The 19,313-nt window shown below is 36.8% G+C and overlaps 1 protein-coding gene across 1 annotated transcript in view; it reads right to left on the reverse strand.

The window, feature by feature from the left end:
- Positions 1-19,313, reverse strand: part of LOC138307207 (coiled-coil alpha-helical rod protein 1-like) — an 81,468-nt gene that overhangs the window by 55,645 nt on the left and 6,510 nt on the right. The window contains 1 exon segment of the mRNA XM_069247845.1: positions 8,925-9,069. Coding sequence (XP_069103946.1) covers positions 8,925-9,069 — 145 coding nt within the window.

The following is a 19,313-nucleotide window of genomic DNA, read 5'->3' on the forward strand; positions in this document are numbered from 1 at the left end:
GAATTATAACTGGGCTCATGATTAAGGCCTTTATTCTATAAAATTTACCTCGTGCATCTTCTTGAAATCTGTGCACACTTGACTTTTTATCTTATATTTGTTTCATATCCAAGAAGGTTGGGTGTCTTCTTTATGCAGTTTTTTCATCAACGGTTGTTTCTTAACTATAACTATACAGGAGAGCTTGAAATGTCATTATTGTGACTGAAGCATCCCAATAGCGAACCACCAGTATTACAAACACTAGCTGTTTTAGTGTGAACCACCAGTATTACAACACAGTGTGAACACCAGTATTACAAACACTAGCTGTTTTAGTGTGAACCACCAGTATTACAAACACTAGCTGTTTTAGTGTGAACCACCAGTATTACAAACACTAGCTGTTTTAGTGTGAACCACCAGTATTACAAACACTAGCTGTTTTAGTGTGAACCACCAGTATTACAAACACTAGCTGTTTTAGTGTGAACCACCAGTATTACAAACACTAGCTGTTTTAGTGTGAACCACCAGTATTACAAACACTAGCTGTTTTAGTGTGAACCACCAGTATTACAAACACTAGCTGTTTTAGTGTGAACCACCAGTATTACAAACACTAGCTGTTTTAGTGTGAACCACCAGTATTACAAACACTAGCTGTTTTAGTGTGAACCACCAGTATTACAAACACTAGCTGTTTTAGTGTGAACCACCAGTATTACAAACACTAGCTGTTTTAATGTGAACCACCAGTATTACAAACACTAGCTGTTTTAATGTGAACCACCAGTATTACAAACACTAGCTGTTTTAGTGTGAACCACCAGTATTACAAACACTAGCTGTTTTAGTGTGAACCACCAGTATTACAAACACTAGCTGTTTTAGTGTGAACCACCAGTATTACAAACACTAGCTGTTTTAGTGAACCACCAGTATTACAAACACTAGCTGTTTTAGTGTGAACCACCAGTATTACAAACACTAGCTGTTTTAATGTGAACCACCAGTATTACAAACACTAGCTGTTTTAGTGTGAACCACCAGTATTACAAACACTAGCTGTTTTAGTGTGAACCACCAGTATTACAAACACTAGCTGTTTTAATGTGAACCACCAGTATTACAAACACTAGCTGTTTTAGTGTGAACCACCAGTATTACAAACACTAGCTGTTTTAGTGTGAACCACCAGTATTACAAACACTAGCTGTTTTAGTGTGAACCACCAGTATTACAAACACTAGCTGTTTTAATGTGAACCACCAGTATTACAAACACTAGCTGTTTTAGTGTGAACCACCAGTATTACAAACACTAGCTGTTTTAGTGTGAACCACCAGTATTACAAACACTAGCTGTTTTAGTGTGAACCACCAGTATTACAAACACTAGCTGTTTTAGTGTGAACCACCAGTATTACAAACACTAGCTGTTTTAATGTGAACCACCAGTATTACAAACACTAGCTGTTTTAGTGTGAACCACCAGTATTACAAACACTAGCTGTTTTAGTGTGAACCACCAGTATTACAAACACTAGCTGTTTTAGTGTGAACCACCAGTATTACAAACACTAGCTGTTTTAGTGTGAACCACCAGTATTACAAACACTAGCTGTTTTAATGTGAACCACCAGTATTACAAACACTAGCTGTTTTAGTGTGAACCACCATTATTACAAACACTAGCTGTTTTAGTGTAACGTTAGTGGTGAGAAGTAGGACATTAGTCAGGTGACAGCTCCGGGGTGTCTAACACAGAAGGACAGGTAACACAGGTGATACACAGACTACAGGTATGTTATACTAATCATAGCTTACAGGTTAATCAGTTTCTTATACACTTAATATTAAAGTAGAAATTAGGTAATGTATATGTATGTGTTTTAGATTGGTTCTTAAATAACAGGTATTTATATCATAAGTTACATGGAGATATGCATGTAGGTTATTTCATTTCAATGTAAATTAAATTGTTTTTATAGATATAAACTCATCAGGATGTCCAAAATTTCAACATGGCATACAATCTTCTGCTAATATATCATTTATACAAGAGGCCCAGAGGGCCTGTATCGCTCACCTGGTTTTTTGTTAGTAATTACCACAAGACTCTGACATTTAGAAAAATAAGCAAAATTGACTCCCAAAGTTTAATTTTGAATCACAACCATACAATGATGCTATTAATACCATACAAATATGCTATCAAATACATAGGTTCAGAGACAAAGTAATTTATATGAAAGTACATGTAGTAGCCTAATTGACCTTTTTGACCTCGCATCTATTGCCGTCTAAGGCCCAGGGTGTCAGCCCTATCATTTGTACAATTCCAAATCCCAACCCTATAAGGATGCTACCATTGCATTGTAAGTAGGGATGGGTATCGCGAAAAATTTTGTATCGCGATATATCACGATACATCATAAGTGTATTATGATACATATCATGATATTTTGGTATTATTTTTGTATAATAAGAATTGCATGTTTTTTTTCTGTCAATCACCTAAAAAGAGTATGAAATAAATGTTTTGTCAATATATCACTTTTATTCTTGTTTTTATCTATAAAATGCGAGATAATGTCTGTGTTACTTCCGCTCGAAGTTTTGCAAACACTTAACGTTACTACTGGACGGGACTCAGTAGCTGGGTGATGGCGACGCAAGTGAGTCGTCAGGTTCCTTGTTCCGCCACATTTAACGATTGTCGTACACAATCGACATCCAGCGATGCTTTCCTCATTATTTCTTTCCCCTTTACGTACTGTAAGGCCAAAATGCTGCCATACAACCGCCTTTGTTTCGGATTTTTTACGCGGTTATCATTCGTGCCTGTGAAGGCCGCCATTTTGAAACGTTACTAAGCACAAGATCAATCATAATCTACGTATGATTACATCCCAAATATCCATCTTAACCTGTACATTTGTCTGAAATGTTGTTAAAATATATATTTTAGTTTTAATTTTTATACAAATTCTCATTTTAAAAATATTTCCCGTCAAAAACGAAATTTTCACTGAAATATACGGAAAATCCCCGAATGATTCCGAGTGAACCGATACGACTAAATCGTACCGCGATACGTATCGTTTTCAAAATGAACCTGGATATATCGGTATACCAATAATACCGCACACCACTAATTGTAAGTGCTCTTCCATTCTTAGTTGCAGAGAAGAAGTCGTTTATATGGAAATAGCTAAATTAACCCCTTTTGACCCCACCCTTCGGCCCCCGGGAGGGTCAGCCCAATCATTTGCAAAATTTTGAATCCAATCCCTATAAGGATGTAACCATTGCATTATGAGCGTAATCCCATGTTAAGTTGCAGAGAAAAAGTCATTTATATGGAAATTGACCACTTTTGACCCTGCCCCTCAGACCCCCGGGGTTCAGCCCTATCATTTGCACAATTTGGAATCCCCACCCTATGAGGATGCTACCATTGCATTATGGGTGCTATACCATGCTTAGTTGCAGAGAAGTCATTTATATGGAAATAGCCAAATTGACCCCTTTTGACCCCGCCCCTCAAGCCACCGGGGGGTCAGCCCTTTCATTTGCACAATTTTTAATCCCCACACTATAAGGATGCTACCATTGTATTATGGGTGCTATACCATGCTTAGTTTCAGAGAAGAAGTCGTTTAAATGGAAATAGCCAAATTGGCCCCTTTTGACCCCACCCCTCAGGCCCCCAGGAGGTCAGCCCCATCATTTGCACAATTTGGAATCCCCGCCCTATAAGGATGCTACCATTGCATTATGGGTGCTATACCATACTTAGTTTCAGAGAAGAAGTCTTTTATATGGAAATAGCCAAATTGGCCCCTTTTGACCCCGCCCCTCAGGCCCCCGGGAGGTCAGCCCCATCATTTGTACAATTTTGAATCCCCACCCTATAAGGATGCTACCATTGCATTATGGGTGCTATACCATGCTTAGTTTCAGAGAAGAAGTCTTTTATATGGAAATAGCCAAATTGGCCCCTTTTGACCCCGCCCCTCAGGCCCCCGGGAGGTCAGCCCCATCATTTGCACAATTTGGAATCCCCACCCTATAAGGATGCTACCATATATATATAATATTGCATTATGGGTGCTATCCCATGCTTGGTTTCAGAGAAGAAGTCGTTTATATGGAAATAGCCAAATTGACCCCTTTTGACCCCGCCCCTCAGGCCCCCCGGGGGTCAGCCCCATCATTTATACAATTTTGAATTCCCACCCTAAACCCATACTACCATTGCATTATGAGTGCTATCTCTTGCTTAGTTTCAGAGAAGAAGTCGTTTTTATGGAAATAGCCAAATTGACCCCATTTGACCCCGCCCCTCAGGCCCCCTGGGGGTCAGCCCCATCATTTGTACAATTTTAAATCCCCACCCTATAAGGATGTTACCATTGCATTATGGGTGCTATCCCATGCTTGGTTTCAGAGAAGAAGTCGTTTATATGGAAATGCCGGACGCCGGATGGAAGTCGGACGCTGCGGTATCCCATTAGCTCACCTCGGTCCTTCGGACCAGGTGAGCTAATAATGTAAAGGTGTTACATGTGTATACATGAATATAAGAACTTTTACATAGTTATTAGTTTCTACCTTAAAGATACAATATATAATGAGTAGTATTGGAAATCTGTGTCAATAACACTGCAGGTTTGTCATCAACTAATTGTTATATTATTTATCAATGTATCCTAACAATTTAATCCTCAACAAAAAATATTTTTGTCTCCTCTTTTTAACCATAGTTTATCAATTTGTTTACCATCATTAGCGTTATTTATCAATGACATCTTTATTTACGATAACCTTTATATTATATAACAGGCTTTGTTGAACAATTTTTCAACTATAGGCTATAAATATCCATATAGTATAAAGAGTAGCAGAAAGTCTATATGAAGGACTGAATATAATATAAATTCCATTTAACAAAACAGTTATTGACCTGTTTTCAGGTGGTTATGGAAACAGGTTGATATTAAACATATAAAACAAGGTGCAATATGATAATTAATTTGAGTGATCTTGACATTGAATTGTTCCAAGTGACCTTGACCTCAATGTTTAAACTATCTTATTTTATTAAATAGTCGAAAAATACACAGACTTACACAGTTTAAAAACAAAATTTCTTTCCTAATCTGATGAAATTCAAAAAATAGCAACACCAATGCTTAAACAAAATGATCTGAAACCATGAATGTTTAATTCTGTTTTGCTAGAAATATAAAAAACAAAACTCATATAGAGAGTCAAATAGAAGTTACACAATTAGTGATTGTTGGATTTGGAATTTATTCCACACGAGTGAGTTATTTTTAAAAGTTAGAAAAGACACAAGCTTTAGCGAGTGTCTTTTATAACTTTTAAAAAATCAATTCCATATCCAACAACCACAATTCGTGTGACCTGTTTCTACTACAATTATATATACTTTTAGCCGATAGAAATACGACGAGAATAAGGTAATGTGTATTTGCTGAAAATATGTAAATAAGACGTAGTGATATTTTCATCAGCAAAAAAGGCACTGATTAATATTCAAAGTCATATTTTGTAAAGAATCCATTGATATCAAATTTTTCCAATTGGGAACATCTTTAGGATGAAATTTTTCTCAATTAATGTCTTAATGAGTTTGATTTTTCAAAGTTGCTTCAGCAATTTATAACATTCATTGTCGGACTATATAAGAACTTGCATCTACTTCCTGCCAAACATCAAGTTCAAGTCCGACCTGTTTAACAGACTCACAAGTCAAAAAGAGTTACCCAGATTATTATATACCACGCATAAAAATGAAATTAAAAACCTAGTAAAGACATATAATGTTTGTATGATAGGTTTATAGGTTATAGGGACCTCTTTGGTAGCCTCACATTGTTGTACAGCGTACTTACTTGAGTTTTTGGTTCTTTAGTTTGAGTTGAAGGACCTCTTTGGTAGCCTCACATTGTTGTACAGTGTACTTACTTGAGTTTTTGGTTCTCCAGTTTAAGTTGAAGGACCTCTTTGGTAGCCTCACATTGTTGTACAGTGTACTTACTTGAGTTTTTGGTTCTCCAGTTTGAGTTGAAGGACCTCTTTGGTAGCCTCACATTGTTGTACAGCGTACGTACTTGAGTTTTTGGTTCTCCAGTTTAAGTTGAAGGACCTCTTTGGTAGCCTCACATTGTTGTACAGTGTACTTACTTGAGTTTTTGGTTCTCCAGTTTGAGTTGAAGGACCTCTTTGGTAGCCTCACTTTGTTGTACAGCGTACTTACTTGAGTTTTTGGTTCTCCAGTTTGAGTTGAAGGACCTCTTTGGTAGCCTCACTTTGTTGTACAGCGTACTTACTTGAGTTTTTGGTTCTCCAGTTTGAGTTGAAGGACCTCTTTGGTAGCCTCACTTTGTTGTACAGCGACCTGTTTGTCTTGTTGAGCTTGTCCTTTTGTCTACTTACTTGAGTTTTTGGTTCTCCAGTTTGAGTTGAAGGACCTCTTTGGTAGCCTCACATTGTTGTACAGCGTACTTACTTGAGTTTTTGGTTCTCCAGTTTGAGTTGAAGGACCTCTTTGGTAGCCTCACTTTGTTGTACAGCGTACTTACTTGAGTTTTTGGTTCTCCAGTTTGAGTTGAAGGACCTCTTTGGTAGCCTCACTTTGTTGTACAGCGTACTTACTTGAGTTTTTGGTTCTCCAGTTTGAGTTGAAGGACCTCTTTGGTAGCCTCACTTTGTTGTACAGCGTACTTACTTGAGTTTTTGGTTCTCCAGTTTGAGTTGAAGGACCTCTTTGGTAGCCTCACTTTGTTGTACAGCGTACTTACTTGAGTTTTTGGTTCTCCAGTTTGAGTTGAAGGACCTCTTTGGTAGCCTCACTTTGTTGTACAGCGTACTTACTTGAGTTTTTGGTTCTCCAGTTTGAGTTGAAGGACCTCTTTGGTAGCCTCACTTTGTTGTACAGCGTACTTACTTGAGTTTTTGGTTCTCCAGTTTGAGTTGAAGGACCTCTTTGGTAGCCTCACATTGTTGTACAGTGTACTTACTTGAGTTTTTGGTTCTCCAGTTTGAGAGTGAGTTGTAACTACTTGAGTTTTTGGTTCTCCAGTTTGAGTTGAAGGACCTCTTTGGTAGCCTCACTTTGTTGTACAGCGTACTTACTTGAGTTTTTGGTTCTCCAGTTTGAGTTGAAGGACCTCTTTGGTAGCCTCACATTGTTGTACAGCGTACTTACTTGAGTTTTTGGTTCTTTAGTTTGAGTTGAAGGACCTCTTCGGTAGCCTCACATTGTTGTACAGTGTACTTACTTGAGTTTTTGGTTCTTTAGTTTGAGTTGAAGGACCTCTTTGGTAGCCTCACTTTGTTGTACAGTGTACTTACTTCGAGTTTTTGGTTCTCCAGTTTCAGTTGAAGGACCTCTTTGGTAGCCTCACATTGTTGTACAGTGTACTTACTTGAGTTTTTGGTTCTCCAGTTTCAGTTGAAGGACCTCTTTGATAGCCTCACTTTGTTGTACAGCGTACTTACTTGAGTTTTTGGTTCTTCAGTTTCAGTTGAAGGACCTCTTTGATAGCCTCACTTTGTTGTACAGCGTACTTACTTGAGTTTTTGGTTCTCCAGTTTGAGTTGAAGGACCTCTTTGGTAGCCTCACATTGTTGTACAGCGTACTTACTTGAGTTTTTGGTTCTCCAGTTTGAGTTGAAGGACCTCTTTGGTAGCCTCACTTTGTTGTACAGCGTACTTACATGAGTTTTTGGTTCTTTAGTTTGAGTTGAAGGACCTCTTTGGTAGCCTCACATTGTTGTACAGTGTACTTACTTGAGTTTTTGGTTCTTTAGTTTGAGTTGAAGGACCTCTTTGGTAGCCTCACTTTGTTGTACAGTGTACTTACTTGAGTTTTTGGTTCTCCAGTTTGAGTTGAAGGACCTCTTTGGTAGCCTCACATTGTTGTACAGCGTTACTTACTTGAGTTTTTGGTTCTCCAGTTTGAGTTGAAGGACCTCTTTGGTAGCCTCACTTTGTTGTTGTACAGCGTACTTACTTGAGTTTTTGGTTCTCCAGTTTGAGTTGAAGGACCTCTTTGGTAGCCTCACATTGTTGTACAGTGTACTTACTTGAGTTTTTGGTTCTCCAGTTTGAGTTGAAGGACCTCTTTGGTAGCCTCACTTTGTTGTACAGCGTACTTACTGAGTTTTTGGTTCTCCAGTTTGAGTGAAGGACCTCTTTGGTAGCCTCACTTGTTGTACAGCGTACTTTTGAGTTTTTGGTTCTCCAGGTTTGAGTTGTTGTACAGCGTACTTACTGACCTGAAGGACCTCTTTGGTAGCCTCACTTTGTTGTACAGCGTACTTACTTGAGTTTTTGGTTCTCCAGTTTGAGTTGAAGGACCTCTTTGGTAGCCTCACATTGTTGTACAGTGTACTTACTTGAGTTTTTGGTTCTTTAGTTTGAGTTGAAGGACCTCTTTGGTAGCCTCACTTTGTTGTACAGCATACTTACTTGAGTTTTTGGTTCTTTAGTTTGAGTTGAAGGACCTCTTTGGTAGCCTCACATTGTTGTACAGTGTACTTACTTGAGTTTTTGGTTCTTCAGTTAAGTTGAAGGACCTCTTTGGTAGCCTCACTTTGTTGTACAGCGTACTTACATGAGTTTTTGGTTCTCCAGTTTGAGTTGAAGGACCTCTTTGGTAGCCTCACATTGTTGTACAGCGTACTTACTTGAGTTTTTGGTTCTCCAGTTTGAGTTGAAGGACCTCTTTGGTAGCCTCACTTTGTTGTACAGTGTACTTACATGAGTTTTTGGTTCTCCAGTTTGAGTTGAAGGACCTCTTTGGTAGCCTCACATTGTTGTACAGTGTACTTACTTGAGTTTTTGGTTCTCCAGTTTGAGTTGAAGGACCTCTTTGGTAGCCTCACATTGTTGTACAGTGTACTTACTTGAGTTTTTGGTTCTCCAGTTTCAGTTGAAGGACCTCTTTGGTAGCCTCAGCCAGTTCTTTCCATCCATTATTTCCAGCTGCTGAGCCGAAGGCGGAGGGTGGCAGTAAATCAACTTTGTCTGTTACATTGGCCTTCAGCATTTCTGTAACACAAAATATTTAATGTGAACTAGTGTGTTGAATTTTTAGTCTGAATTAACCGACTCATCACTACTAATTAGACTAACACGTGAGTGTACTTTTATTTCAGAGGATATTCTTGAATATCAATAGAAGGAGTGCAAACAAAGATGGCGATTAAAAAAAATCTCTTATAAAACTTTAAAAGGAAAACAAATATAAATTTCGCCAATGTAGTTAAAACAGAAAGCATTTAAAATGCAAAATGAGACCACATGCCAGAATAATGAAAGAAGCCAAGCTAGGTAGGACAATAGAAGTGAATACAATGTTTGAAATGGGGACATGATGGAAAACAGATCAAGTGATGACTTGGTCAGGGTTTTGGAGGTATCCCTACTAATAAGTCTTTTGTATCATGTGGTATCAACACAAGGGTTCTTGATTCCCTGCATTGAAAATAAAATCATCAGCAAATCTATACATGTACAGTGCACCTATATATAACAAGTTTTAGCTTCCCAAAAAGCTAAGTGGGCTACGCCGAAGCTTAACTCTTTGGTTGGAAACAATATGGAAATTAAACAGTGATATGATGATATTGCTTAGTAATTTGAAGTGTTCTGTGGGAATTTAAGACAATTTGTGGCCTATTGTAGTGTAAGGCAGCTAGACCAACAGATGAAGAACGAACAGTTTTAGTATTACTTTTGTTACCAGCAGAACTAATCAGCAAACACATAAAAAATTAAAAAGTATTCTATGTAAAGATCGATTGTCAAGCTAAAGAAAAAAATAAAGAAAATATTGAACTTTATCTCAAGTTTCTGTGTTTTTCTATGTTCCTTTTTGATTTCACATTTTAGTATGTACATGTACTGTAATTGTCATTCCACTTTAGAATGTTCCAGTGTTCCATCAATAAGTACACATATTGTCTGATATATTTATTGTTACGCAATGGTGTTCTTATAAGATATGTAACAATGTCTCTAACATTGAATACTACTCAAGATATATTTGTTCCACCTGTAAATGGTACTAAATTTCATTATAAATGCCTGATTAATTGTTGGAAAATCCACCAGACTATTACTGTCATTCAGTTATCAGAACAGTTTTTCACAAATATTTGTTCTACACTTCAGTGGATGCAAGTGCTGCATGACTATGATTTATGGCGTTCAAATCTGGAGTGATTCATATATAGTGAATGTATGTTCAGACACTGTAAACAAATCTACAATTGTTTGACAGACATCACTGTTACTGTTGTGTTGAGAAGGTGAAGGTCGTGGCAGCTTAACCCCACAAATGTAGCAATACATGTACAATTAACAGTACAGTGTTTTTTATTGTGTATGCTATAAAAATGTCATTCATATTGTATCATATATGAAATTGATTGCAAGATATTTTTAACACAAATTTGTCTTGTGTTTACAGTAGATTATGTTGGGTTTTTTTGGGGTTTTTTTTTAAATATATTTTATACAATATATGTTCCTTTCGTAGAAGGACTTTCACACAATTTCCATATTTTATAATTTTATTTTAAACAAGCTACATCTCTCTCTCTCTTTATTACAAACCATACATCCACATCCTTTTAATATAAACAATCATAATAAATAGCCACACAACTAACTTACTTAATGTGACTACAACCGTATTCTTTTATACAAGAAAAAAAATAATAACAGGGGAGACAACTCCTTATGGTAAAAAAAAAATAGAAGGAAAACAACTATCTTCCAATTAACTTTAGTTGCAATTTAATACGATATAAAGAATATTTATATTATGATCTGTGTTACTAATATATATGAATACATAAATACACTTATATATGAATACTTTCATATCTTTATGTACCCTAATCAAATACAGTACACGGAATGGTTTGGTATATAAGGCTTGATAAATGCGTCATTAGATAAAATTTAGAATGGAGAAAGTACAAGTTTCATAGCGATTACAGTATTAGAGATAATGCGACTTGTCTTTAGAACACACCTGAAGTCCGAAGCCATTGACCCCGATTCGGGACCCCTGACCAAATAATACAGTACATCCAAAGACTTGTTAATATTTCGCTCAAGCTCATTCTTTAGTTGTAAAATAAATCATGCACGGGTCAAACGGGAAAAAATGAGACTGAAAATGTCTATTTCTAATCCAAACAGCAGATATGAGGTATCAAAATTAGAATACTACCAAATAGCCAATGTCGTGCTGCATTACCTGTGTAGTAGTGTAAATCCTGTTAGCCAGGTATATTATGTAAGTGCTTGTGATTTGGGTTGTGAAGGGAAGTGTCATACTGTGCCAGCATCATGATGGTCAGCTAGGTCAGACATCCCACTGGGTCAAGATAAGGCTTGACACTCTACCTCTATGAATAGTTGTTTTTGTTTAGTAGATTAAATGTACTATTTCTAATTAGTAATAACTATTTAGAGAATAAGATAGATATCAGCTGAAAGAGTAAGTTATGCAGTTTATGAAGATGTTTTTATTATCTTAAACAATGTGGTAGCTTGAGCACTGTATTAGTTTATAAGTCATTTGAGGTATGTAAAAGTAATTAAAGTGTAAATGAAGTAAATATGATGTGTTTAAAGTAAATCTAAATTGATATGATTATAATCTAGAGAATGTGTTCTAGGGATGATAGTTTATAGATTTTAAATATCATTATTGGTTTTGTCAGGAATAAGGTTTAAAGTTTAATAAGAAACACAGTGTTGTGGATTCTGGGGTCAGCCTGGGTTTTAGTAGGTAGCCTTAGGGGGTGACTTCTCTGAGGGTCACCAGGAACTTATATATATGTAAATTTAGGTGTGGCAAGTCAGTAAGAACAGAAGAGTCAGTAAGAGCAGTAAGAGTAGAAGAGTAAGAGCAAGAAGAGCAGGAAGAGCGGAGAGTAAGAACAGAGAATTGGAGCCAAGAGATACAAAACAGAAGAGAGAGAAACCTTTGAGTACAAGAGATATTTAGAGATTGTGAACTTATTGTGAACTGGATTTATAGATGTTGAATCGAAAATAAAACAAAAATGGAAAAGAACAAAAGTCTCCAGTGATCCGTTACAACACCTGTATACTGCAGTAACTAAAACGCGTGGTCAACCGAGACTAATGAGCTGTGGGCTAACCAGATTACGTAATAAAGGTGTTTAGTGACCTGTCACGCTCTGTTGATTAGCTCACATCAGGTGTCAGTTCACAGGTAAGTTAGCGATGGACCATCATGTAACTGTTGCATAATGTGGTGATATTTGTTTCTTGGTTTACAGTAAAATATACAGTTCAAACAGAACAAGTGTATCATATACTTCAGAAACAATCATGTATATATTTGACATATAGAGAAAGAGCAATGCAAATAATTTCTGATCGTTGCTAGATTTCGGATATCCAATTCACTGTGAATTTTGGTCAATATCGATCGATATGTAATACCAACAAGGACATAGTCATTCAGATCCCCCGCCAATGGAGATATCAAAGCTGAAGTAAGTTTGATTGTGGAGACTTATGTATATGAAAAAAAAACAGGAAAAAGAAAGTTGAGCTAAAGAAAGATGGAGTATAATTCAAGTAGAGTGGGGCTGCAATTGTTGAATCAGGTATACAGCCTTGACATTTATATTAGACTATATACACAAAGATGGGTGGAGTTTTGCAAAGTAACCTATATCATTTACCATGATATTTTCAGCAATGTTTCCATGGTAACAGAAAAAGTGCAAAAAATGAAAACCTAAAAATAGCAAAAGGTACTACTAGACCATAAAAAGAATGTGTCTATGAAGTTTCGTGGAAATATCTGTGCTGGTTTTAGAGTTATGCTCCGGAAATGAACCTGCTACAAAAATATGATATTTTCAGCAATGTTTCTATGGTTACAGAAAAAAACCACAAAAAGTGAAAACCTAAAAATAGCAAAATTTAAGGCACTACTAGACCATAAGAACAATGTGTCTATGAAGTTTCATGGAAATATCTCTGCTGGTTTTAGAGTTGTGCTCCAGAAAGATTCTTACACAAAAATCTGTCATTTTCAGCAATGTTTCCATGGTTACAGAAAAAAGTACAAAAAGTGAAAACCTTAAAATAGCAAAAGGCACTACTAGACCATAAGACTAATGTGCCTATGGAGTTCCGTTCATATATCTCAACCGGTTTTCCAGTTATGCTGCGGAAACGAACCTGGTACAAAAATATGATATTTTCAGCAATGTTTCCATGGTTACGACAAAAGTGCAAAAAATGAAAACCTAAAAATAGCAAAAGGCACTACTAGACCATAAGAACAATGTGTCTATGAAGTTACATGGAAATATCTCTGCTGGTTTTAGAGTTGTGCTCCGGAAACGATTCTTACACAAAAATCTGCCATTTTCAGCAATGTTTCCATGGTTACAGAAAAAAGTACAAAAAGTGAAAACCTTAAAATAGCAAGAGGCACTACTAGACCATAAGACCAATGTGTCTATGAAGTTTCGTGGAAATATCTCTTCTGGTTTTAGAGTTATGCTCCTGAAACGAACCTGGTACAAAAATATGATATTTTCAGCAATGTTTCCATGGTTATGGAAAACAAGAGTCCCAGAGGGCCTGTATCGCTCACCTGGTTTGTAATGCCAAGTAATGTTCTGAATACAGGTTCATTGTTTCTTTTCTGAAGGAATTTTAATATCAACTTCTAAGTCCCCTATTGGGCCCCACCCCTCCTGCCCCAAGGGGGTCAGAGCCAAAGTTCTGTTCTCCTTCCCCAAGGATATTTATGGCCAAATTTGGTCACAATCCAAGTAAAACTCTAGGACAAGTAGCAATTTATAGGATTTACCTCTATTTCCCCTATTGGGCCCCACCCGTCCTGCCCCCAGGGGCCAAAGCCAAAATTTATAAAAGTTCTGTTCCCCTTCCCCCAAGGATGTTTGTGGCCAAATTTGGTTACAATACGTGCAGAACTCTAGGACAAGTAGCGATTTATAGGATTTACCTATAATTCCCCTATTGGACCCCGCCCCTCCTGCCCCCAGGGACCAGTGCCAAAATTTATACAAACTCAGTTCTTATTCTCCCAAGGATATTTCTGGCCAAATTTGGTTACATTCCACTAGCTCTATGACTAGTAGCGATTTAAAGGATTTACCTCTATTTCCCCTATTGGGCCCCACCCCTCCAGCCCCCGGGGGGCCAGAGCCAAAATTTATACAAGTTCTGTTCCCCTTCCCCCAAGGATGTTTGTGGCCAAATTTGGTTAAAATCCATGTAGAACTCTATGACTAGTAGCGATTTAAAGGATTTACCTCTATTTCCCCTATTGGGCCCCGCCCCTCCTGCCCCCGGGGGACCAGAGCCAAAATTTATACAAGTTCTGTTCCCCTTCCCCCAAGGATGTTTGTGGCCAAATTTGGTTACATTCCATTCAGAACTCTATGACTAGTAGCGATTTAAAGGATTTACCTCTATTTCCCCTATTGGGCCCCGCCCCTCCTGCCCCTGGGGGACCAGAGCCAAAATTTATACAAGTTCTGTTTCCCCTCCCCCAAGGATGTTTGTGGTCAAATTTGGTTACAATCCATGCAGAACTCTAGGACAAGTAGCGATTTATAGGATTTACCTCTATTTCCCCTATTGGGCCCCGCCCCTCCTGCCCCGGGGGGGACAGAGCCAAAATTTATACAAGTTCTGTTCCCCCTCCCCCAAGGATGTTTGTGGCCAAATTTGGTTACAATCCATGCAGAACTCTATGACTAGTAGCGATTTAAAGGAAATGTTGACGGACGGACGGACGGACGACGGACGGACGGACGGACGGACGGACGACGGACGCCGCGCCATGACATAAGCTCACCGGCCCTTCGGGCCAGGTGAGCTAAAAATTGAGTACTTTGGAGGGCAGTATCTCGGTACTGAAACGCCCGATTTTGATGCGGTTTTCAACATTCTTGTCAGGAGATCAAAGAGAATAACATATCAAAATATAATTTTCCGTTCCATGTACACTTTAAAAAGTAGCATACATATATGACACTGAATATTCCAGATTTCTCCTACCTAACTTTTTACATAAGTTTATACAACCTGACACGTTTCTGGTTGGGATATGTCAACAGTAATAAAGAGGTAGTATTGTCTTGTTTTCATGATTTTGTTTGCATACGAGAACTTAAATTATATTTTATCATTCTTAAGTTACGTTAGACATGTTAAATGCTGACTGTAAGTGGGAAATATTTGTCCTAAAATATAAGTAATTTATTACAAACCTGTTCCTTCGAAATATATTATACAAACATGTGTTAGGTTGCATTACAATACATTAAATTACAAATCATGTACATACATATATACATATCTACGATATCATACAACATATAACTATACTCCACTATACACCACTTGCTTTCACTATCTCTTTCAATCTAATTATTTCCATCTCTTTTTCGTTGTCTTTGTTGTAGCTAGTTTTGACAAAGAGATTGATATGTGTAAGTAATAAATTCTTTAATTGTATAAAAACAGAGTTGAGTCCAGTTGCTTTGTTATGGTATTTTTTTCTGGTTCTTTATCAACCATATTATGTACTTCATGGACAAGAGTATTGTATTTTTTATGTAATTTGTTGTTTGGTTATGGTAATAGATCCTAAGAGTATATCTTTTTCTGTAGCAGGTTCCAGATTTGGTTATTTTTCTAAAATCTGAGTACTAACTTTCTCAACTAATTGAGTTGTGTGTGGACAGTTATAAAATAGGTGGGATAATGTTTCCCTATTACCATCACATAAATGACAAGCTCCATTTGATCTGTTCATTTTCTGCAATCTGTCTTCAGTGTAGAGTATTCTATGTGTGATCTCAAATTGAAACTCTTTAATTTTGTTTGTCAGGCCGCCATGGAACAAATGTATTAAATTGTTGGGCTAACAAAAGAAATACAAACAAGAAGAATACAACATCCTTTCAGATAGTGTACTAAATGTGTGAACTGATCAAGTTCTAATATACGTAGCTACATTAAAATGAATAATGGACCATCTTGCATGAATTATTTAATAAGATTTTTTAATAAGATAATTTATGGACGCAGGCCAGTGATTTTTTGGGGGTATATTTGGGGCCGAATAAATTAAGGCCCCTTCCCCCTGAGAAATTTTGCTATATTTTCACAATTTTATGTAAGTATTTTCCCAAATAAAGAAAAACTCTGTAAATTTCTCCCAATTGAAAACGTACAGGCCCCTGAAATAATTGAGTAAAATCAAAGTACTGAAAGTACTGAAGGAGGTGTTATTCGAAATCATGAAAAAGACATGTAATGGTCCTAATTTCAAAACTATTTGGTATTTTATTAATTAAGATAAAGCATAGAACAGCTTCCTCAAAGTTCATTCACTTGCTACCAGGACAAATTTGGACTCGATCACTTAAAATACAAACATAACACTGGTTAAATATCAGTACTCTTAGCTGTAATATTGGCAGGAAGTTGTTACAAATAGCTTATTTGAACCCTGTGACTTTGAATACAGGTCAATGCAATTGATTAAATTATTTGGAGATACTTTGAAGCCCTATACTTTGTATTAAATTTAATACTACAGTTCTAATAATGTATAAGGTCATCTGAACTAATGACAAGAAGTCAGTTAAAAGTACATGTATTTGGCTATTTGATTCATGTGACCTTTAGTTAAGGTAAAGTTTATTCATTTGAACCTGTTCGCAGGCATTCATCTCAGCATGTTATAAGCTCACAGACAGGGCTGTAAGCCTCTTATTTATTGATCATATAGAGATATGAGTATATCTGTTTAGACCTCATAGTTGTATGGTTTTGAGGAAATTTTGTTTAAAGGAAAATGTAATTCAAATGACCTTGACTTATGACTTCAATATGTCCTCACAAGCTATTCATCTAACAAGAGGCCCATGGGCCTTAACGGTCATCTGACTATTAGTACAATACAACATAGTCGTTTAAAGATTTTAGCCTATTTGACCCCTATGACCTTGAATGAAAATCAAGGTCATTCATTTGAACAAACTTGGTAGCCCTTCATCCCAGCATCCTACAGGCCCAATATCAGTACCCTAGGCCTTCTGGTTCTTGAGAAGAAGTCGTTTAGAGATTTTAGCTTTTTTGACCCCTTTAACCTTGAATGAAGGTCAAGGTCATTCATTTGAACAAACTTGGTAGCCCTTCATCCCAGCATCATACAGGCCCAATATCAGTACCCTGGGCCTTCTGGTTTTTGAGAATAAGTCGTTTAAAGATTTTAGCCTATTTGACCCCTGTGACCTTGAATGAAGGTCAAGGTCATTCATTTGAACAAACTTAGTAGCCCTTCATCCCAGCAACCTACAGGCCAAATATGAGTACCCTGGGCCTTCCGGTTATTGAGAAGAAGTCGTTTGAATGAAAAGTTCACGAACGGCGGACGGCGGACGGCGCACGACGACTGACGGTGCATGATGACAATAGGTCATCCTGACCCTTTGGGTCAGATGACCTAAAAAATATTCTAAATTTATATAGACACTTTAGCCAAATGACCATAACATTGACCATGAAATCAAACTCACTTACATCACAGATTTAGACAGGACTGGCGTCTCAATTTTGAGTGCAAAAAAGAAAAAAAGGACTACAGAGGACTCCACATAATTGAATAACGGTTATTTGAATATTTCGGTTATTTGCATAAAATTCTGCGGTCCCGATTTTCTCCTTCTTTATCTTTGTTTTTTAACTCCGTGTATTTGCATAGACTTTTACATGACATCCGGTTATTTGAATAAAATATTTGGGAAATTCTAAAAATAAAATCGAATAATTCAATGTTGCTTGTTACGAGCATTTCCATTGGCTTAAAAATTTACTTTATCAGCCCATAAAAGAAAAAATGGCGTCGCCGTTTGTAACGTCGCTTCTGATTGGCTGAGATGACGGCGTAATAATTTCATAGACAAAAGAGTCCCAAAATGAATTTTAAATGTTGAAGAGATTATCTTTAGTAAATTGAATTATAAGGATTAATTTGAATAGATTTTTTATGTTATGGAGATATAACACAAAAATCTGAGTGTACTCTCATCATAAACCGCTTCGCGGTTTATTTAGAGTACACTCAGATTTTTGTGTTATATCTCCATAACATAAAATATCTATTCAAGTTAATCCTTAAATATTTTCAATTTTGCAATATTTTTTTAGCGAAATTCGCCGATATATGTTTCAAGACACATCGCTTATACTAGAAATCATCATGGTGACAGATTAACGTTATCGTATGGCTTGTTATTTTATGCATGAATCTGCAAAGGTATTCGACGCCGTTACGATTTACGTCAGCAGCGGTTGATCACAACTTTAGTATAATCACTGACTCAAACATCTAATTAAAGCATTTGAACTTTCAAATATGTTTATTTATTAACGTAACGTACCTTAGTTCGTGATCGGTTGGAGAAACCATGCTTCCTTACAACAATCGCCATTCATGAGTAGTCTCGTTCAACCAGAGTCTTGTTGACTACGACAGACATGTGCGAATCAAGTGTCTCGTTGAACGAGACATAAAAGCATGCAAAGTCGGCGTGCAATGACTACCGCAAGTTTCGTACAGTATGTAGGATACAAAAGATACTTGCTACGTTGTTTCATTGCTACTTGAATATGCATTAATTTCTGAAATGTTATCAAGCTATTCGCCGTATAGATCAACAATACAGAGAGAGTTCTCAAAACACATTTAGGTCCAGTGAACGCATGGCTTCATCACCTGCCGCCATTTTCGAATTCATACACATGTGTAAAAACAAAACTACTAGTTGATCGGCACTTTGAAGTTTAATCACGATCCTAAGTTCATTTTGCCAGGCAAATGTACGTAAATTTCTTTATTAGACCTATTTAGGTTCAGAATTGTTGACACAAATTCAATCCTACTTAGTTATTGCATTTGATATCGATCGTTTAGCTGTTTCTCAAATATTCACATGTCGATCTAACGTAAACAAGAATCTAATATTGGAATATTTTTTGTTATTAAAATCGATTTACAACTTCAAAAATAATTACTTGTTGTTTGTTTGCGTTTTAAGTGTAAATAATTGACGTATTTATCAAGTAAACGAAACGATATATATGCCTATTTGCCTGTTCACATACATATGTGTGAGGTCAAACGAAGTTGCAAAATGTCATCTCCGCCTATTCAAATACTCCGGTTATTTGCATACACATAT

Source organism: Argopecten irradians, chromosome 1 (assembly GCF_041381155.1).
Source record: "Argopecten irradians isolate NY chromosome 1, Ai_NY, whole genome shotgun sequence".
Classification (NCBI taxonomy): domain Eukaryota; kingdom Metazoa; phylum Mollusca; class Bivalvia; order Pectinida; family Pectinidae; genus Argopecten; species Argopecten irradians.